The sequence below is a fragment of the Tripterygium wilfordii genome, chromosome 14 (assembly GCF_013401445.1).
Source record: "Tripterygium wilfordii isolate XIE 37 chromosome 14, ASM1340144v1, whole genome shotgun sequence".
Classification (NCBI taxonomy): Eukaryota; Viridiplantae; Streptophyta; class Magnoliopsida; order Celastrales; family Celastraceae; genus Tripterygium; species Tripterygium wilfordii.
Window position 1 is genome coordinate 13,276,062 of NC_052245.1, and position 17,364 is coordinate 13,293,425.

The 17,364-nt window shown below is 37.0% G+C and overlaps 3 protein-coding genes across 8 annotated transcripts; 1 reads left to right on the forward strand and 2 right to left on the reverse strand.

The window, feature by feature from the left end:
• Positions 1-311: 311 nt before the first annotated feature.
• Positions 312-2,048, forward strand: LOC120015426. The gene is made up of 4 exons (XM_038867855.1): positions 312-486; positions 583-627; positions 1,405-1,502; positions 1,789-2,048. Exons 1-4 carry the CDS (start codon positions 433-435, stop codon positions 1,871-1,873), a joined length of 282 nt encoding a protein of 93 aa, XP_038723783.1. The 5' UTR covers positions 312-432; the 3' UTR covers positions 1,874-2,048.
• Positions 2,049-2,380: 332 nt separating this feature from the next.
• Positions 2,381-7,265, reverse strand: LOC120015425 (probable boron transporter 2). 3 transcript variants are annotated; one of them, XM_038867854.1, is made up of 13 exons: positions 7,094-7,265; positions 6,374-6,556; positions 6,115-6,197; positions 5,742-5,934; positions 5,464-5,602; positions 5,106-5,271; positions 4,799-4,965; positions 4,518-4,691; positions 4,282-4,377; positions 4,030-4,167; positions 3,490-3,809; positions 3,134-3,401; positions 2,381-2,993 (listed from the first exon to the last, which is right to left on the reverse strand). In XM_038867854.1, the coding sequence occupies exons 2-13, from the start codon at positions 6,475-6,477 to the stop codon at positions 2,700-2,702; spliced, it is 2,142 nt and encodes a 713-aa protein (XP_038723782.1). In that variant the 5' UTR covers positions 6,478-6,556; positions 7,094-7,265; the 3' UTR covers positions 2,381-2,699. The 3 variants fall into 3 exon arrangements, with proteins under 3 accessions (XP_038723782.1, XP_038723781.1, XP_038723780.1); XM_038867853.1 differs by having other exon boundaries at positions 4,030-4,377; positions 6,374-6,551; XM_038867852.1 differs by having other exon boundaries at positions 4,030-4,377.
• Positions 7,266-8,995: 1,730 nt separating this feature from the next.
• Positions 8,996-17,153, reverse strand: LOC120015501 (probable inactive DNA (cytosine-5)-methyltransferase DRM3). 4 transcript variants are annotated; one of them, XM_038867961.1, is made up of 11 exons: positions 16,996-17,153; positions 16,698-16,788; positions 16,492-16,620; positions 15,461-15,557; positions 15,201-15,247; positions 14,511-14,618; positions 13,876-13,972; positions 12,836-12,948; positions 12,479-12,581; positions 11,372-11,451; positions 8,996-10,640 (listed from the first exon to the last, which is right to left on the reverse strand). In XM_038867961.1, exons 2-11 carry the CDS (start codon positions 16,698-16,700, stop codon positions 9,225-9,227), a joined length of 2,193 nt encoding a protein of 730 aa, XP_038723889.1. In that variant the 5' UTR covers positions 16,701-16,788; positions 16,996-17,153; the 3' UTR covers positions 8,996-9,224. The 4 variants fall into 4 exon arrangements, with proteins under 4 accessions (XP_038723889.1, XP_038723885.1, XP_038723888.1 ...); XM_038867957.1 differs by having other exon boundaries at positions 12,833-12,948; XM_038867960.1 differs by having other exon boundaries at positions 12,833-12,948; positions 16,967-17,117.
• Positions 17,154-17,364: the final 211 nt, after the last annotated feature.

Consider the following 17,364-nt stretch of genomic DNA (forward strand, 5'->3'; position numbering starts at 1 on the left):
TTTGGACATGCACTAGTACTGGTCTATCATCATGCTCATGCAGTACCTCACATTCTCCATCTGGATGAAATATCCCCGAGACAGCCGCTGCCGCCTTGCCAAATTAATAACGAGCACATGTTGTGGACTGGACTAGGACTAGTTGTTTTGGTGGAAGACCCTGGTCCGTCCAAGTATAATTTGGGCCAAACGAAAATATTACCCAAGCTGTCAAAGTGAACATGTGATCTACAGCTCAGGCCCATGGAGCCCATATCTCTTTCCCAAACGCACCTTTTTTATTCGTCAAAGAGCTTCGATCTCACTCTCACTCTCACTCTCACTCTACGCCTTGTTGTTAGCTTTCAGATATCCAAGAGGAGTTTCCTTGATAGTTGATACCGCGTTTTCCGTTTTTTCTCAGTTTATAATTTGTGTTTCAGGAAACCAATTATGCCGTCGCTTCAAACTGCACTACCTCCTGAACTCGCCGACAATGTTATCAGAGTTGAGCATCATTTCTTCAATTCCTAGTTTTTTTTTTCCAAATGATATTATTGTTATTTTTTTTTGTTGGGTTTAACTGGATGTTCTTTATTACAGCTTTATCGTGAGTGCCTCCGAAGAGCAAAGTATATTGGTCACCAGGTAAACACATTTTCTTTCATTACTAAGTTAAGAATTTTGGAAACAGGAATTGCACATTGTAATTAATCCCGGTTGGTTCCTTCCTATTATTGTTGCATTATGAAGCAACTGTTGCTTTATTGTATCAGAATTTGAACTCTTTTTTTTTTTTTGTTTTTTGTAGACAAAGGACCAAAATGTAACATTTAGAGTTAAGGGTTCGTTTATGGAGTCTACACCTTTGATTTTGAAGGTGATCATAGGTGAGAGGGTTTGATGGTATTGTCTTGCTGCAAATGCTTGTGGGTTTGGAGTGAGACTTTTATTTTGGTAGCAACAAACCACTGGTTTCATAGGAGAATGTAACAGTAGAATTGGTCAGTGGGAAGATGCTTATAGTGCCAAGTCATCTCTGTTCATTATCTATGGCTGTCATCCAGAATGCTATCTTACATTTTTTTTTTATCATTAAATGCGTCTTGGTGGACAAGAAGAATATGTGGAATTGATAATGGCTCAGTCGTAGGTAGAAGTACTGAGCTGATGATTCTCGGAACCCATTGAATTCTCAAGACATGACATGTAATATCAGTATTACAAGTGTTTCCAGCCTGGGTTCAGTCATATCTGTATCAAAATTATTTATTGTAATTTCTTGGCTGATGTGTAGTTTCTTAATTACAAGCGTTTCCAGCTTGGGTTTAGACATATCTGTATTGAAATGCCTCGCAAGTTTTCAGAGTTTCTTCGTTTAAAATGATAATATACTATAATTAACCAGGTCCATTTGTGATGCAGCAACATAATACACCATTACTTGTTCAAATGGTCGGGCAACAATTTAAAAGGCACAAGCATGAGACTGATCCAGAGAAGATTCAAAAGTTGAAGGATTAGTAAGTTTTAGTTTCTTTGGTTCTTCCATACATGTCTCGTTGTTTTAGAGGGTGTGAGAGGAAAGTTGTGAGGAAGCAATGAGTGATTATATATATATATATAGATATCCTAGGAGCGCATGTCCCTAGCTTGCTCCTTTTCTCTTGAATGTTTCCCTCCTTCCTCCTTTTGCCTTATTTTGCGTTCTCAGGGAGGGTTGTGTCCACGATCTCAAAATTCTCCCTCTATCTCTTAGGTGGAAACATCATTGCTAATTTTTATCTTTAAAATATTCTTGGTTTGCAGTGCTGCAAGAGGACTTATAAATCATATACTACACGAGTCAGAGAGATTATTGTCTGGTCGTAAATTCAACAAGGACGGCTCTTGATTTCTCTAGAGATTCTCCTTTCTGAGATCCAGCTTTCACTGTTGAGTGCATTAATAATGTAGAATTTGCAGTGCTTCATTGGTGTTGTTTTTCTCGACTCTTGCATTAAAAATAACCTCAGGGAATGAACTTTCTGTGAGTTATACACTAATGGTGTATTACAGTTGAAAATGACAGGATCTTGTATTTGTAATTTGATCGATAGGTTTAGGTGGTTTTGTGCGAACAACAGAACGTTCGTACCCACATGGCCACATTCCTTAGGAATCAAGAACAGACAATGATCCCATTAAGATCCTGCGAAAACCACAGAACTGGGGATCTCATCAAACAGATAACTTTTCTCCCTTTCATGTTGACCTTTATTAACCTTTTCAGGAATAGGAATATTCCTGGTGGTGCATTTGAAGGCATAATAAAAAGGAGGGAAAAGAAAAACTGGTAGTACGTGCTGCTTTGTTGATCTTCTTAATAACATTTCAACAATTTTTCTACAAGGAAAGCCTATTCCAGAACCAATATGAAATGCAATGCAATGCATCAGCATTTCTTTTCTTTGACTGCAAAAAACTAAGGAATTCAATGCTGTTATGGGCATAATTACTGTATACATGCAGCTAGCTCTTCGGTAATCAGAGCATTTAACACATAATATACCATGCTGCCGATGTGAGAGACCATGCCATCCATGCATTGCAGAATTCCTCCTGCATATTCATGGAGCCACCTTTGCCTGTTAACATCTTTACTCTTTTGTTTTTTGTTTTTTTTCGAATGACAGAACTTACATTTGATGAATGAGTTATTTCATGTGACTCCTAATTTCCTAAACCCCTTTTCCTAAACTGAATGGTCTCGTCTCTCCAGTCTTTGGACTGAGAGGTCCTCTTCCACCCCTCCTAGGACTTAGTTCTCCTCTCAATTCGCTTATGCGGGGGCTATACACCTTGTCTGAGAATCGTGGGCTCTGTAGGCTTGAAAATTCTTTTGATGGCATTGCGGTGGAGCTTGTTAACCTGGGACTGCACATGCGTCTGATTTCACCCCTGCTGCGAGTCACCATCCCATCTAAGATTTCACCATCATTGGCAAACGAAGCAGTCCTACTCAACTCTGCCTCCTGTAGTTCAGTTCACCAAATAATACACAAGAATTCAATACTGAACTTAGTTTGTGTGACAAAAGTATAATTTAATCTTTTCTGAAAGAAACATGAACACAGATTTCCCATCATCATTTTTGAAAGAAATAAGAACTTACAGTTGCTAGGTTGAATGGTAAAGCTGGTGTTTCTTCATACTCTGCAGCATCTAAATCCTGGAGGTGCACCCCTTTGAAGAACTTGGGTAGAATGTATTGTCTCACAGGAATCAAAAGCATAATCATTAAAGGGAATAGAACTCCAGCAAGTGGAACCCATGTAATGCCAAAACAAACAAGCAAGTAAGCAGTCTGGAAGAGTGTGAATACTGCAATTGTCTTGAAAGGTACAGTTTCGACAAACGTAGCGTGGTATTCCTCCAGTACCCTGTGAAAAGGAAGAACATAATTCTGAGCTCTATTATCGATAGTTGTAATTGTAGTTGATTAAAGTAACTGAGATTTAAGAGGACTACTTGTATCTTCTGCTTGGAGCTGTGAAAAGCAGCAAGATCCGCTCCCAACACTGGTTACCAGGGAGACTTTCAATGGCCATGAAGGCAAAATAGCCCCAGAGGACTGAGGTTGGTATCTTCTTGATGAAAGGCATGGCTGCAACACATCCTCCAACCATCATTGCTTGAAGCAAGTTACTGACCCGCTGCTCCTTCACCTCAACAGGCAATAAATCATCAATCTCCTTTTCAACGTCAAATACTGTCTCATCGACAGGTGCATCAATATTTCCCATGCTTGCAGCCATTTCAACTGTGGATTCTTTTAATTCCTTCAGCCCCTGCAAACAAAATGAAAACACTATAGACAAGCTCAGAAACTATCGGCATTATACTATCTTACGTATATGGGATGAAGATCTTCGATTAGTCATTGCAACAGAGTTATATTATTATAAACTTCATATATAAATTTAATGGATGCTTAAATAACTCCAAAGATCTTTGGCCCGTCATCTTAAATTCCGTGGTTTTTATATGGTTCACAAAGTTTCAACCTACCCGAACAGAAGGCTCCTGGTAAATGAGTGGGGTTTGCATATGTTGATAGCCTTCTTGCATGCTTCCATAAACTTGTCCCAAGCTTGCATTCTTACCCATACATTTGCGAGCTATTGCTACCAGTCGATTACGGAGTAACTGCATAGCAAAAGATAAATTAAGTTGACTCACTTGAGGAATAATACTTATATGCAAGCTTTGGAACCAATAATAAAGTGAAAATTCTATACGTCTTGATATTGATGCGCTAACCTGGTGCTTCAATGTAGCCAAGGTTTTAGTGTGCATAGGAGATTGTGGAATCACACCATTTGATGGAGGGATTCCTATGAGACCACAAATTATGACCTGTTGAGCAATAGCATAAATTAGACATTAACACAAACTATAATTTTGAAACAGGAAGAGTTCAAATCCTCTGCTTTTTAATTAAAAAAAAAAAATCACAAACTTGAAAAGAGGAGTATGCAAGAGAGAAATATGCATACCATGAACCCCAGAAGAAGTAGATCATAGTGGAATGAAGGCGGTTTTCTCAAATTGAATTCTTTCTGTTGAGCAAGCTGAGATGCAACACTGTGATCAAAATAATATAGAACTGCAATCATTGTTGCTGGAACAAAAGCTCCAATAATGTAGAGAACCGGCACATTGAGCATGTCCTGTCAGTGTTAGTGTAAGCATAAGGATGAGATTTTGAAATATAGAGCCAAAAAAATCTTATATGAAACTTAGGTCATAGAACTATGAGATGAACAGTTGGCCATGCCTTAACAACTGTCCAATTCTCAAAGGCACCAGGTGACCATGGGTTTGGACTAAAGAGTCGCCTTGGAATTCCTTTTGGCACAGTTCCTGCTGGAATGTAAGAAACAGCTGTCCAAACTAGAACCATCAACGGCACCCCATAATCTGCTATGAAACCTCGGAGCCACCCTATGAAAAGGAAAATGTAACTACTTCAGTAGATTAAAAGAAAAGGGGAACTTTAATGGCCTTTATCATACCCTTCACTAATAGTTGAGTGACTGCTAGTTTGTACTTCTTAAAAATGGTCTAAGATGCAAGAGATTTACCAGAACCATAACGCCAAGATCTTGCTTTTCTGCTTCTTAATGAAGTAAACAGAAGGCCAAATGACAGAACCAAGGCAAACATTCCATTCGCAAATCTCCACGAAGGTTGAAATTCAATTGACTTGGGATTTTCTCTTTCAGGTAGGTGAAATTCATTAATAAGACCCTGGCAAAAGCATCCAGAACATAAACTTTGAAATCAACTCGAGGAAACAGTTGAAGCTAATTCAGTTGAGGCACAAGTGAACGCTCTAACCAGTGAGATTCAGATCAACAAGGTATAAAAATTCAAAATGTAACTACTTCAATTAGCCAAAATTCTAATGTAAGGGTAGCAAGACAGAAGGATTCCCCTTACCTTGATAGCTTCCTGCATGAAAAGCATTGCAATCAGAAGGCCAAACAATTCTCCTGCCAGACGAGTAAATCTATTGATGATGGAGCAAGCCCCTAAGATAGCTAGAAGAAAGAGCAAGAGTGCAGTCCACATGCATACCCTGACAATCAAATTGGTCGCATGAGTGGTATTGTAAATTAATAAAAAGGTAGCTAATAACAGCAACTCAAATTTCAAGAAAATAAAAAAAGAACACAGAAGTTCTAATGACAAATACTAGCAAGAAGGAAAGGAAATACCATCCAGTCCACGCAAGGAAGAGTTTTGACCCCAAATCTGATCTATTTTTAGCAAAGTTGAACATGAATGTGTACATAATTACAGTTGGCTCTGCAACTCCAAGAATCAGTAAAGGCTGACCCCCAATGATGGAGTGTATAATTCCACAAAGTGCAGTAGACGCTAATGTTTGAACAGCTGTGAGAACTCCGTCTACAAATACGAGGAACAATGTAATCACATAAAACACCTTCAAAACCTATTCTGCATTCAGATTCTACGAATCAGATATGCAATAAAAGTAAAATTTTCACTTACCTCCCAGTTGAAACTATTGCACAGCTAGTGAAAAATGGCAATAAAACTCGAATACAATATAGCTTAGAACATTACCTGTAGCTCTTTCCAACTGTTCTCCAAATGAAATAACTGGAATTGCTGATGCAAAAAATATGTATGTGGTGGGGGCCAAAATCCTGAGACCATGAATATAAACTATCATTAAACTATTTACCTCGTAAGAATCTCAGCTTCTGTGACAGTTGCGATCAGTAGCATAAAAACTTTATACTTGAGCTATATCCGTCGTACAATCTTAAAATGATTACAGTACAGGCATTGTTTTCTCAAAGCAAAGGAAATGTATGTATACCTGAAGCCCGCCCTGAAACCACCAGTCCAGTCTTGCTTGTAACACTTCAGCCTCCCCTCAAGATCATTCTTGATTCCACGAAAAGGTACAAAGCTCGATTCCATGGTCTCTATACTAAAAATAGCCCCCTATAACTATAAAGCTTTGCATTGCAATGAAAGGGTACAGGATCTGAAATCTGCACTGGAAAAAAATGTGGATAAATTGTCATGAAATGGCCGGGACCCATATTGCATTTTTATCAGAAAAACAAAATAATATTCTTTCTATCGCAAGATTGAAACGAAAATACAGCAATATTACAATCCTCAGTACGGATAATAGATCCCAGAAGAAGAATGCTAAGAAGATTCAAGATGACTTAAGGCATTGTGTCAGTGTGACAAAACTACAAATGAGACAGTTTTTTCGCCCGCATCGAAGATTTACCTCCAAACAATTTCAAGATACTGAGAAAGATAGCTAAGAAAGAGCGAAATATATAAGCTTGAAAATGGGTACTAGAGATTTGAATCATGTGATTGTGATAGTAATGTGGGTCAAAAGGGTGTGAAAGCAACGCACTTTCAGTGCCATAAAATCATATATAAAGCTCATAATAAAGAAAACCAACAGAAAAACAAGCAAATAAGGAAAGTAAATGTTATGTAACTAAAAAAATACATGAGAAGGAAACAGAAGAGATTCAAAGTAGACGAAGATGCACCTTAAAATACTTACCAAAACTGAAAGTGCCCAAAAGAAATGCGAAAAAGAAGAGCAACTGTCGTCTCTCTTCTTCGCTTGCTTTGCTTGGCTTGGAGAAAATGAGTAGGAGAGGAAGTGATAGACGGGTGCCTTTCAGTACATATGAGACAGAGAATGCCAGTCCAATACAAGCTGGCCTTGGAAAGAAGCAGCTAACTTCCCCAACCCAAATAAATAAATATCTCAGAATCGGACAAAGAAATTGACTTGAAGTTGGTGACTTTAACTCAGCCCGTGAATCAAGCTGTAATTTTTTGATACATCCATGGGAATGGTTATGGGATGTTTTTTTTTTCTTTTTCTAGATTAATGGGTTTTCTTTTCTACAAATAAATAGTAGGAGTAGATGTGAAATAAATAGTAGGAGTAGATGTGAAGTGTGAACGCGATATCCGCTTATGCATATTTTAGGGATAAGTATCTAAATTGGGAAGTAAACCATAAAGTAATCTCTTTACCTCCAATATATTGTCGTCTTAAATTATCAGTGGTTCATCAAATTCAAAGCAAGTATTTAATAAATAAATGGTCCATGACCATGGGAAGTGCAAGAGAAAAACAAAAACAATCCCATAAAAGAATTTCTGGTATTGAAGTCGACGGTGAAGTGATCAACTCTTTATTTATTTGATTGGTATTTAGTCAAATAAATATGTGTTGTTAGCAAGCACAAGCACATGCCTTTTCAAATCCAACCTTAATTAAATAAATTATTTGTCGTCACAAGCATAGGGCCCACTGCCCATGTTCAATGCACCATACACCAGCAATCAATCGTCCTGGGATTCTAGAGCCATTCAGGATTTTATAACGTTTAACATGACCCACTCCAAGTATGGCAAATTGCATAAATTTTGGGTTTATGATGGTTGTTGGAATTCAAAAGCAGGTGGGTGGTGTGGCTAGTGATTTGAACTCATAATTACATGACTGATTTGTACTTGATTTTCTGATTAAAATCTGAAAGGAAAAAAAGTTGACAACTTATTATGTGTCAGGTGGATAACTGCTGCCTGCCAGCCAGCCAGCCTGCCTGAGTTTAAGTTTATATCAATCAGAAATCCAATCTGCTTTGTTATTTACACTAGACAGACAAATATATTGCTCGTCAACCAATTGTGCAAACAAACATAACTGTTCCTTTCACCTTCAATCACTCACCATCTTTTAATGATTGTGTCTCGCACAATGCTTGCTTGTGCTGTTGAATAATACAGGATTTCCATGGCAAAAGACAAAACTCTTCTTACTAAAGACAGCAATATCATTTTTGTCAGCGACCATAGATGAATGATATTTCCTTCTTCTGGAGGGCCAGGGCCTAATTTTTGCCTGAAACTTCTTCTCATCCACTGTCTAACCCGTTTCAAGGAACTTCAAAGAATGATGCTAAGTAACAACAAGTAAACTATTTGGCATGACCTCCTATAAATTTACTAGTCTAGTATCATCTTCTAATTCCATTCAATTCTCCTGATTTAGTGGAAAGGAATAATGGAGAAAAGTAGCCCAAAGTTCGTAACAAACACTCAAAATGGTCACAAGAAATGGGTTTGTCGCGTGTTGCTTGCTTTTGACTACTAGAGTCCGTCCACTGAGACTGCTGATATGGTCCATAGGTAACCTTCCTGACCCGGCCAAGGAATTTAGAATTTTACAGAGAATGAGAGAAAGCAATATAAGGTAGCAATCTGACATGAGATGTTCCAGAGAAGTAAAGAACTAATAGAGATGGAGCATCAATCCTGTTATTCTCAAATGCAGAGAGCTATCAAAGAAAATGGAGGCTCGACATTGCTGGTTCCAGCATTTTTTTATGAATAAACATGATAGGCTAACCATAAGCTTATGAAAATTAAAAAAAGAAAAAGAAAAGAAGCTAACTATGTTTTCATCTATACTGGAAAGATGAATCATTACTAATTGAAACTAATGTAAATTTTCTACTGATCCGCATTTATTCTTTCTTCCTTCTATGAAAACTAAGGGAATTATTCTGTCCATGATTTAAAAAAAAAAAAACTCTCCTCCCAGAGAAGATAAATTGCGGATCATCCGAGAAATTCAATGTACCTACATGACCATGGAAGATGGGAAAGATTTGTCACCTCCTCCTTCCCATCATACCCCTTACACGTTGTAATACTCGAACAAATTCAAAAAACAAAGTTTCATAAAATATAGACGAGTCATAACCTGGCATATTTCCAGCACGGGGCTCCACCTTAGAACTTTTTGCAGAGAGAGTGCAAGGGTTCTGACAGATAATAAAATCAAAGCCACCAAACTTCTCAAACAGTGTCTCAATCTTGCTAGCTGTTAGCTTCTGAATCTCCTCAATTTGTTCCAACTGCCCAGTTTGCCCACTACTATGCCACCATCTTCTAAGAACCCTTCTCTTTGCTTCAGAAGTCTCTACTGATACAACACCTTTCAAATGGATACCAAGACGGTATAAACTAACTTCGGCTCCACCAATACCGCTAAAGAGTGATAAAATTGTCAATCCTTCCGGGAACATAGACTTCAAGACAGAGAGATGATATCCCAAAGTGTCAGTCTGGAAGCAATACCTCAATGACTCCAGTCTCTCTGTTAAACTACTCTCAGGTGATTGAGTGTGATTTGCAGGATAGCCTAGAATGCGTTCCAAATGTTCAGGATCTAATGGCCCCAGTTTGTATGGCCCAATCCACACAAGATTCGATTTTTGGCAATGACGAAGGATGTCTCTTAGCTGTTCCGGTGAAGGCATTCCTTGAGAATTGCTCAAAATCTTTCCAAGCCTATCACACAGCTGCGGTATTCCATTCATCTCAGAATTAATGCAGCTGACATGCTTCCTAACATCCCAAGATGGCCACCATTTCTTTGTATGCGGCATTGCTTCTTGAATTGTCATTGGTGGTTTAGGAAGGATGTGAAGCCTATTTTCAGTAGGAAGATTGTGTATGTAACCTTCCTCCCTACACACTGCAGAGAAGAATTGAGCGTTCACAAATTCAGGCTCAATTGCATACAAGAACTTGGATACTTTGGTCCAAACATTGTCAGACACGTTCACAATATCCCCATAAAAGAAATAAGGAGGATTAGCCACCACATGGTCAAGACTCCTGCATGGCTTGGATTTGAATACATTGGGTGTTCCGAATCTGGTGATTGTAGGGTCGACTTTCTCCTCTAGCCATGTAGGTTCAACATAATAGCCTGAGTCATTACCATACTCCTGTTTAGGTCTTTTCCCACCCTCATTTTCCTCAAAGTGACTTTTATGTCTGAACTGATAAACTGTAGCTGGAAAATCATCCCTGCATTCTTCTTTTGGTCTTTTCCCTTTATAGGTTTCGCTTGAGATAATAGTTGTGGAATTGGAGACAGTATCTAAGCTGATATTCTCAGTTTTTATTTTAAAGGGATCATATGTAGTGCGTCTTCGGCCAGCTTCATCCCGCATTCCAAAAGATGCATGATTCTTTGCAAACTGTGAATGGCTGGAACTAGACACCATGGAGGAAAGCTGCAAGGAATTTAAATTAAGACATCTGTTCACAAACTAATCAGTGAATAGAAAAATAATGAGACCATATGCATTCACGAAGTTTCAAGAGTACACAGAATCAACCAAGAGCCAAAATTGTTTAACACTAAGTATAACTATTACCAAATAGCTTCAGAAGGTTCCATGAATATCATTAGAGAAAACATATATGGACCTAATAAGTACAGTTGCAAAAACCCTAATTGTCAAAGTTTGTTGTGGATGAATAATATACTGTTAACCCAGGGGCATCAAGCAACATCAACAAGGTGTTACAAGATGTGTGCCCCTGCATACTTACGTAAAACCAAAAACAACTAAGAAGTGAATTAAATTGAGCCCCATCCATACTCACAGATGGCTTCAGTCATATCAGTATGCTGACACCATTAACAGCTTAACTAGAATGCAAAGTGATTAAGACATAGATCTGCAGAACCTTCAATGACTGATCATGATAGGTTAAGGGATCCTCAATCCAGAACTCTCCATTTTTTCATTGCAACATCATAGTGAGAAATTACTATAGATACCATGTAGGGAAATGCAATATAGGGACTCAATAAAAGACATTAGTTGATACTTTAAGAAATGAGACTTCCATTCAACTGTAGTCAAGTGGAAATCAGTCTCAGCAGACACTTAAGTCAAGGAAAATCTTAGGGTCAGAACTAAAATCGTTGAGTAGAGAGGGTTAATGAGCTAAAAACCTTAGCTTTGCCCAAATTGTGTCCACCAATCGGATCTCCGCAAATTGATCCCGCAAGCTGTTGAATAGTAGCTTCTGAACCTGAAAGATGGCAAGCAATAATAATATTAAGCTGATTAAAAGGTAGCCAGTTGCAGAAAAAAAGAGAAAAATATTTTATGATTTATTTATTCAAACTGTTGAAAGATAAAAGGTCAGGATATCTTGTGCACACAATAATTCAAAATAAAAAGCTTTCAGAAAAAAAAAAAAAACTGAAGAAAGGAAAGAAATAAAATAAAATAAAAAGAGCATCAATGAATTTTGCAATAATGATCTCGTTAGGTGAAACAATGTTTACCAAGGAACAAAAAGTAGACTGCTTAGAGATCATAGGTTCACCTCAAACTTACAAACCACAATTAAACGAGAATGTTATGGCAGGATTGTTATGTTTCCACTCCCATTGAATGGGATGTCATATGCATGAACTGTTGAAATTGTTAAAAGATTGAAAAACAACAAAATATTAAGAACATGCAGTTTTGAAATAATAAGCTTTAAAGGTAAAAAAAAGAAAAAAAAAAGAGCATCAAATAATTTTGGTGCGATGATTTCATTGGGTGAAATGTGAAGCTATTGTTACCAAGCAACAAAAAATAGATCATTAGAGATATAAGTAATTCAGGTCAACTTACAAGTTACAATACATCGTTAAATGAGAAAGTCATGCATGTTTTCATTTCTGGATATGCAAAACAAGACTTTATATTGCCAACATTCATGATTCAACCAAGATTAACCAAATATGCTTGACAAATGAGACACTGTATGCAAAAATAAATAAATGTACTGACAGCTAAAAACCCCAAAGCATTTTACAACAGAGCTATTTTTTAGAAAGATAATAAGTTCATCAAAAGGCTTTGATGATGATGACAAGTTCATTAAAAAAGGCAAAGAGAATAATAAAAAAGACATTCATACTCAGACATCTCTTGCAATGTGGAAAGTAAAAGTAGTCAACTGTAAGAGAACACATCTCCTACAGCACATAGGAGATTTATCATACTCATTGATATCTCTTGCAATGCTCCACACGAACACTGAAATTTGCAACAATACTTACCAAGCCTCTCAATTGCTAATGAAACTTCATTCTCAGAGAAACCCATCTCAAGTAAACGAAGTGTTTTCTCCATAGTCCCAAATAAGGATTCATCATTACAATCCTGTTAATCACAAAGACAACAAAGTATCGGATACTATTAGTATTTACATATACCATCAGAGTCTGGATGAAAAACATATGAAAGAATGAATGACAGAAATCAGAAATGCACTGGAGCTCCTAATGTCACATCTTCTAATGAATACAAAAGAGAGCTTATACAAAGTTCAACATGATCAATTATGCAGTTTATGCCCTTGATGCCCCAAAACCGTTTTCTAACAAATTATTTCTCATAGAATGATTATTGACAACCTCATTATTCACTGCAACATGGGGAGGCATATCATCTGTTTCCCTTTCCTGCTTCACAGCAATTTGATTGGCAGTGATGAAGTCCACCAAGTCACTGATTGAAGCATCTTGACCTGATATTTAATCACATAAGATTTACAAGATAATCAATAAATTTCCATATGGATAAGATCATAAGAACAACAATCTATTGCCAAAACAGATAATAAAGGCCAAGATAAATTGACGACGCGTTCATGATCTAAATGGTAACAAAATTTATTGAAGAGGCTGTTACACATGAGACAACAACTTAAATAGATCGACGGCTTCTTAAATCTTATAGGTATTTGGCATATTTGCCTTTTAACCTAGAAATAATGATAATAATAATAATGAATATCGAAACACAAACAATAAGAACATTGGCTTTCAGACAGTCATAAAGTCCCAAAAATCACTAGTTTCTACATAACTAGAGAAATTCCCTTAGTCAATACCATCAATTCTATGTAAGTTACCATCCTGATTTGTTGCCTTATCAGTAATTCAGCATTTATATCAGCTATCGAAACAATGCATACATGCTAGACCATCAACGCCATTGGTACACTCCATTGAGGCATGTTCCTATATGATATGACCTCAAATTTCTTGTTTCACTATTTCATAATATGGCTATTAATTTCATCGTGAATTGTGTTTATATGAATTTCTTAGGCCACCAAATAACAACCTAACCTTTTGTTTTGAAGCAAATAAAAAGTTATGGGGGATGATTCAATCAGTAATGCAACTAAAACGTTAAATTGCACACTAGGTAAAACAATACCCGTGCATAATGCTCTCGCAGTGGGATCAGGGTTAGGCAAGATATGCGCAGAGTCGCAGACCACTCCTACATAATATATGGAGAGGCTGTTCCAGGAATTGAACTTGTGACCTCTAGGTTGCTCACGGGGCATGGAAAAAATGTGATGCCAATTACAAGATCTAGAAAAAGATGCCAACAACAGCATCCACCTTTAGAGAAAATTAAAAGTTCATAAGCTTTTACATACCATGCTTATCCATTGCAAAGTTGACTTCATTTACCGAGAAATTCATGCTTAGCAAAGATTCTCTTTTGTAATCATTCACACTGACAACATCAGGCTCCTAGAAAAGATTAAAGATCAGATGAACCAAATGCTTTCTGAGACATTCTAAAGAGTAAAGAGTATTATATGCATTGATCACAATCGCACCGAAAAATCACAATTACTAAGCTATGTTCTCTTTTACTATGTTTATTCTTGTTAATATTTAAATAACCCATTAGTAAATAAGCAGATATGATCAGAAAACATGTGTTCGGGGGTATATGGTAGCTCATAACCAATTTGGTCTGCTTCCTAACCTCTCCAACAAGATTTTAGGGAAAAAAAAAAAACTAGTTTACAAATTTCAAGAACATCAGCGAGGCAACTTATGTCAGAATAGTCTATGGATAAAAGATCGATTTAAAAAGCAAATAAGTAGTCCAAAAACTTTCAATCGCCATATTAATATTAATGTTTGAATGGCTAATATTAACTAATAAATGACTTTCTTTTAATGAACTTATCAAGGCTTCAAATTCCACATCTAGTGAGATACTTTAGGGTGCACAACACACAAAGCAAATCTGTTGTGAGCAAAGATCATGGCAGGTTACCTCCTTTCGTAAAACACCTGAAGAAAATTGTGGAGGACCACTTGAATCCTCGTCATCAAACAAACTATCCAAAGAATCTGATGATTCAGAGCTTGAACTTTGAAGACCCTGTTTCACAAGACGGGTCAGCTTATAGCCATCAGACGTGGAACAAAAGTAACAACAAAAGCCTTATACATACTTGAAAGATAAATGGGAAAAAGAAGAAAAAAATTTGGGGCTAGATACAATCAGATCTTCTAAAAAAACAGAGCTTAATGTAATAAACAAACTGAAAGGCAGCTAGCATTTAAGTGATACTGGCTGTTAATTGATAGAATTGGTCAAACAAATGTTTATTCATAGAAAAGCAAATGCTTTATTAGAGGAATCAAATCAGAGAACTTGGAATTAAGAAGCTTTATGCCAATCATCAGAGAGATATCACCGAGTCTATATTTTCTCAACCTGTGAACAAGACGAATGACTAGAAAGCAAAAACTCAGGGATCTGAGCGTCCTCCCATAATTTAATTGTCACCACAACGATATGAGGTCGAAGTGGTTCAAAAAGAAGAAGAAACCGAACTAGAGGGGTGAGACGTGTTCATAACCCCAAAACTCCAACGCAGCACAAAATATCCTCTAAATTACTGCGGTGTTTTTTTTTTGGAGGGGGGGGGGATGTTCTTGGAAACATTTAGTTACTTACAGAAGAAGCCATGAGGGTGTCCAACAACAAGTCGGCATTTTCGTCACCTACATTCAAGAGAAGATCCTCTGGATCAGAATCTCAATAACGACATAGAAAACCATTTAAATTCAAAACACTATTGTAATGTTACAATAATATCCATAAAGGCATCAAGAAATGTACTTGAAAACCAAGGAACACAATTATTTATTTGGTTTTATTCCTTCTTGATCAATAATTTTATAATGCTATAATAAATGAGTGCACAGGAAGCTTACCGATTTCTTTCATAGTTTGATCAACTAGAGATGGTGAGAATCCCATCCCTATAAATGCATCTCTGATACTTTTTTCTGGCAAACTTGGAACGGAATCCTACAAATAAAGCAAGTGTGGGCGTAAAAAAGTTGACGACACGAATAAAATTTAAATGGGAAAAATAGAGCAACTTCGGGCCAAAAAGCTTTTACCAAATCTGCTAAATTGACTGAAATTAACCAATATGTAAGGCAAATCTCACTACAGCTGGAGTGTCCATCAGATAAATGGAAACAATGCAAAAGAATAAAAAAAAATGAAGATGCCATTGATGACTGGCAGCAATTAACATTTAAGTTATAATATTCCTTTTACAGATAAATCGATGCAAGTATATAATGCTGAAGACTTAGCACAAAAAAAGGAAACACTGAATTTGAACATATCCTGTTGAAGCACATTACTTAGGCTCCCCAATACACACACACACACACACACACACACACACACACACACACTTTTTTAACCTAAAAGGTTACAAAATTCATAGTAATCGAATGACATATGAACAGTAGTGCATAGCGGCAAGTGAAGAGAAGCGGCAACACTAACCAACCATATTAGAATGTGTCAAATGCGTAAGAATATGCAACCAATGTCAACCTCTGTGAGATGGTAAAGTTGCTTCATTACAACAACCACCACAAAACAGCCTCTCCAAAAACATGGGGGGTAAGGGCGTAAGGCTGCATCATCTTGCCCTGCACCCATTGTGGGACTCATGCTCTGAGCATATATATATATATATATATATATATAGATATATAACAGGCAGATTCACAGGAAATATGTATGGATATATATAGGATTTAGGGACTGCATTTCTCCTAATGCAATATATTACCATTTAAAACATAGTTTAATTTTCGGATAGCATTATAAATACTTCCAAATTTTCTTCCATAAGAATTGATAAACTCAGAAAACAACAAGCAAATATCCTAGAGGAAACACTGTATATCGTGTAAGCATTCTACAAATACAGGCATACCCCATGAGGCCTTGAGTGCGTGGTCTCGGAGGGCATCTCCAAATCCAAATTCTCGGCCTTCGGAACTAATGCTTTTGAATCACCACGAGCCGAGGAACCTTCTCCATTCGAGTTTTTTGTATCCTCACCCTGTAAAATAATAACACAAATGCATGGGTACATCCTTTCAAAAGTTGATTGGCACAATCACTACTAATTCTGCATACCATTTTAAACAAAACAAAATCTCGAAAGCCACAACCCACGAGCAATTAGTTGATGGAGAGCTAACCGCACAAGATCAGTATTTTCCAATCTCTGAAAAAATAATCAGTAGATCAGTCTGTGAATGAAATAAACAACATGCAACAACACCGCCAGTACAGAGCAGCTTAATTCTAGTTCAAAATCTAGTACGTTTTCGACCTCATTTTCTTGGTAAACAAACGAAGAAATCGGAAAAGAAATTCACGGCAATGAAAAAACTGAGAGCTTCCCTCCGTGTCTCCTACATCGCGTAGATACCTGTAGGGAAGAGGACAAGTTGCATGCGAATGCGCAGTCCCTTCACCGGAGACAGTAAACAGTTGGTCACAGTCGTCCCACCTGGTCAATATTTGCTTCAATTGAAAGGGTTCTTGGTAAATTTGCTTGCATACCTATGCTAGAACTAGAATAGATAACTACAATTTCCATAGGTAAGGATGCATCACAGCCGTGTATTCTAAATTTTTATTGCCATTTGTGGATTTCAGTGAGTTTCAACGGTCAGATTGGCTCATACACAGAGTTAGCAAATTGACATCATTTTTTTCCCAATTAAAGATTTTACTCATTATCATATATATATATATATATATATATTATATTTTGATTAAATTGGTATAAATTAAA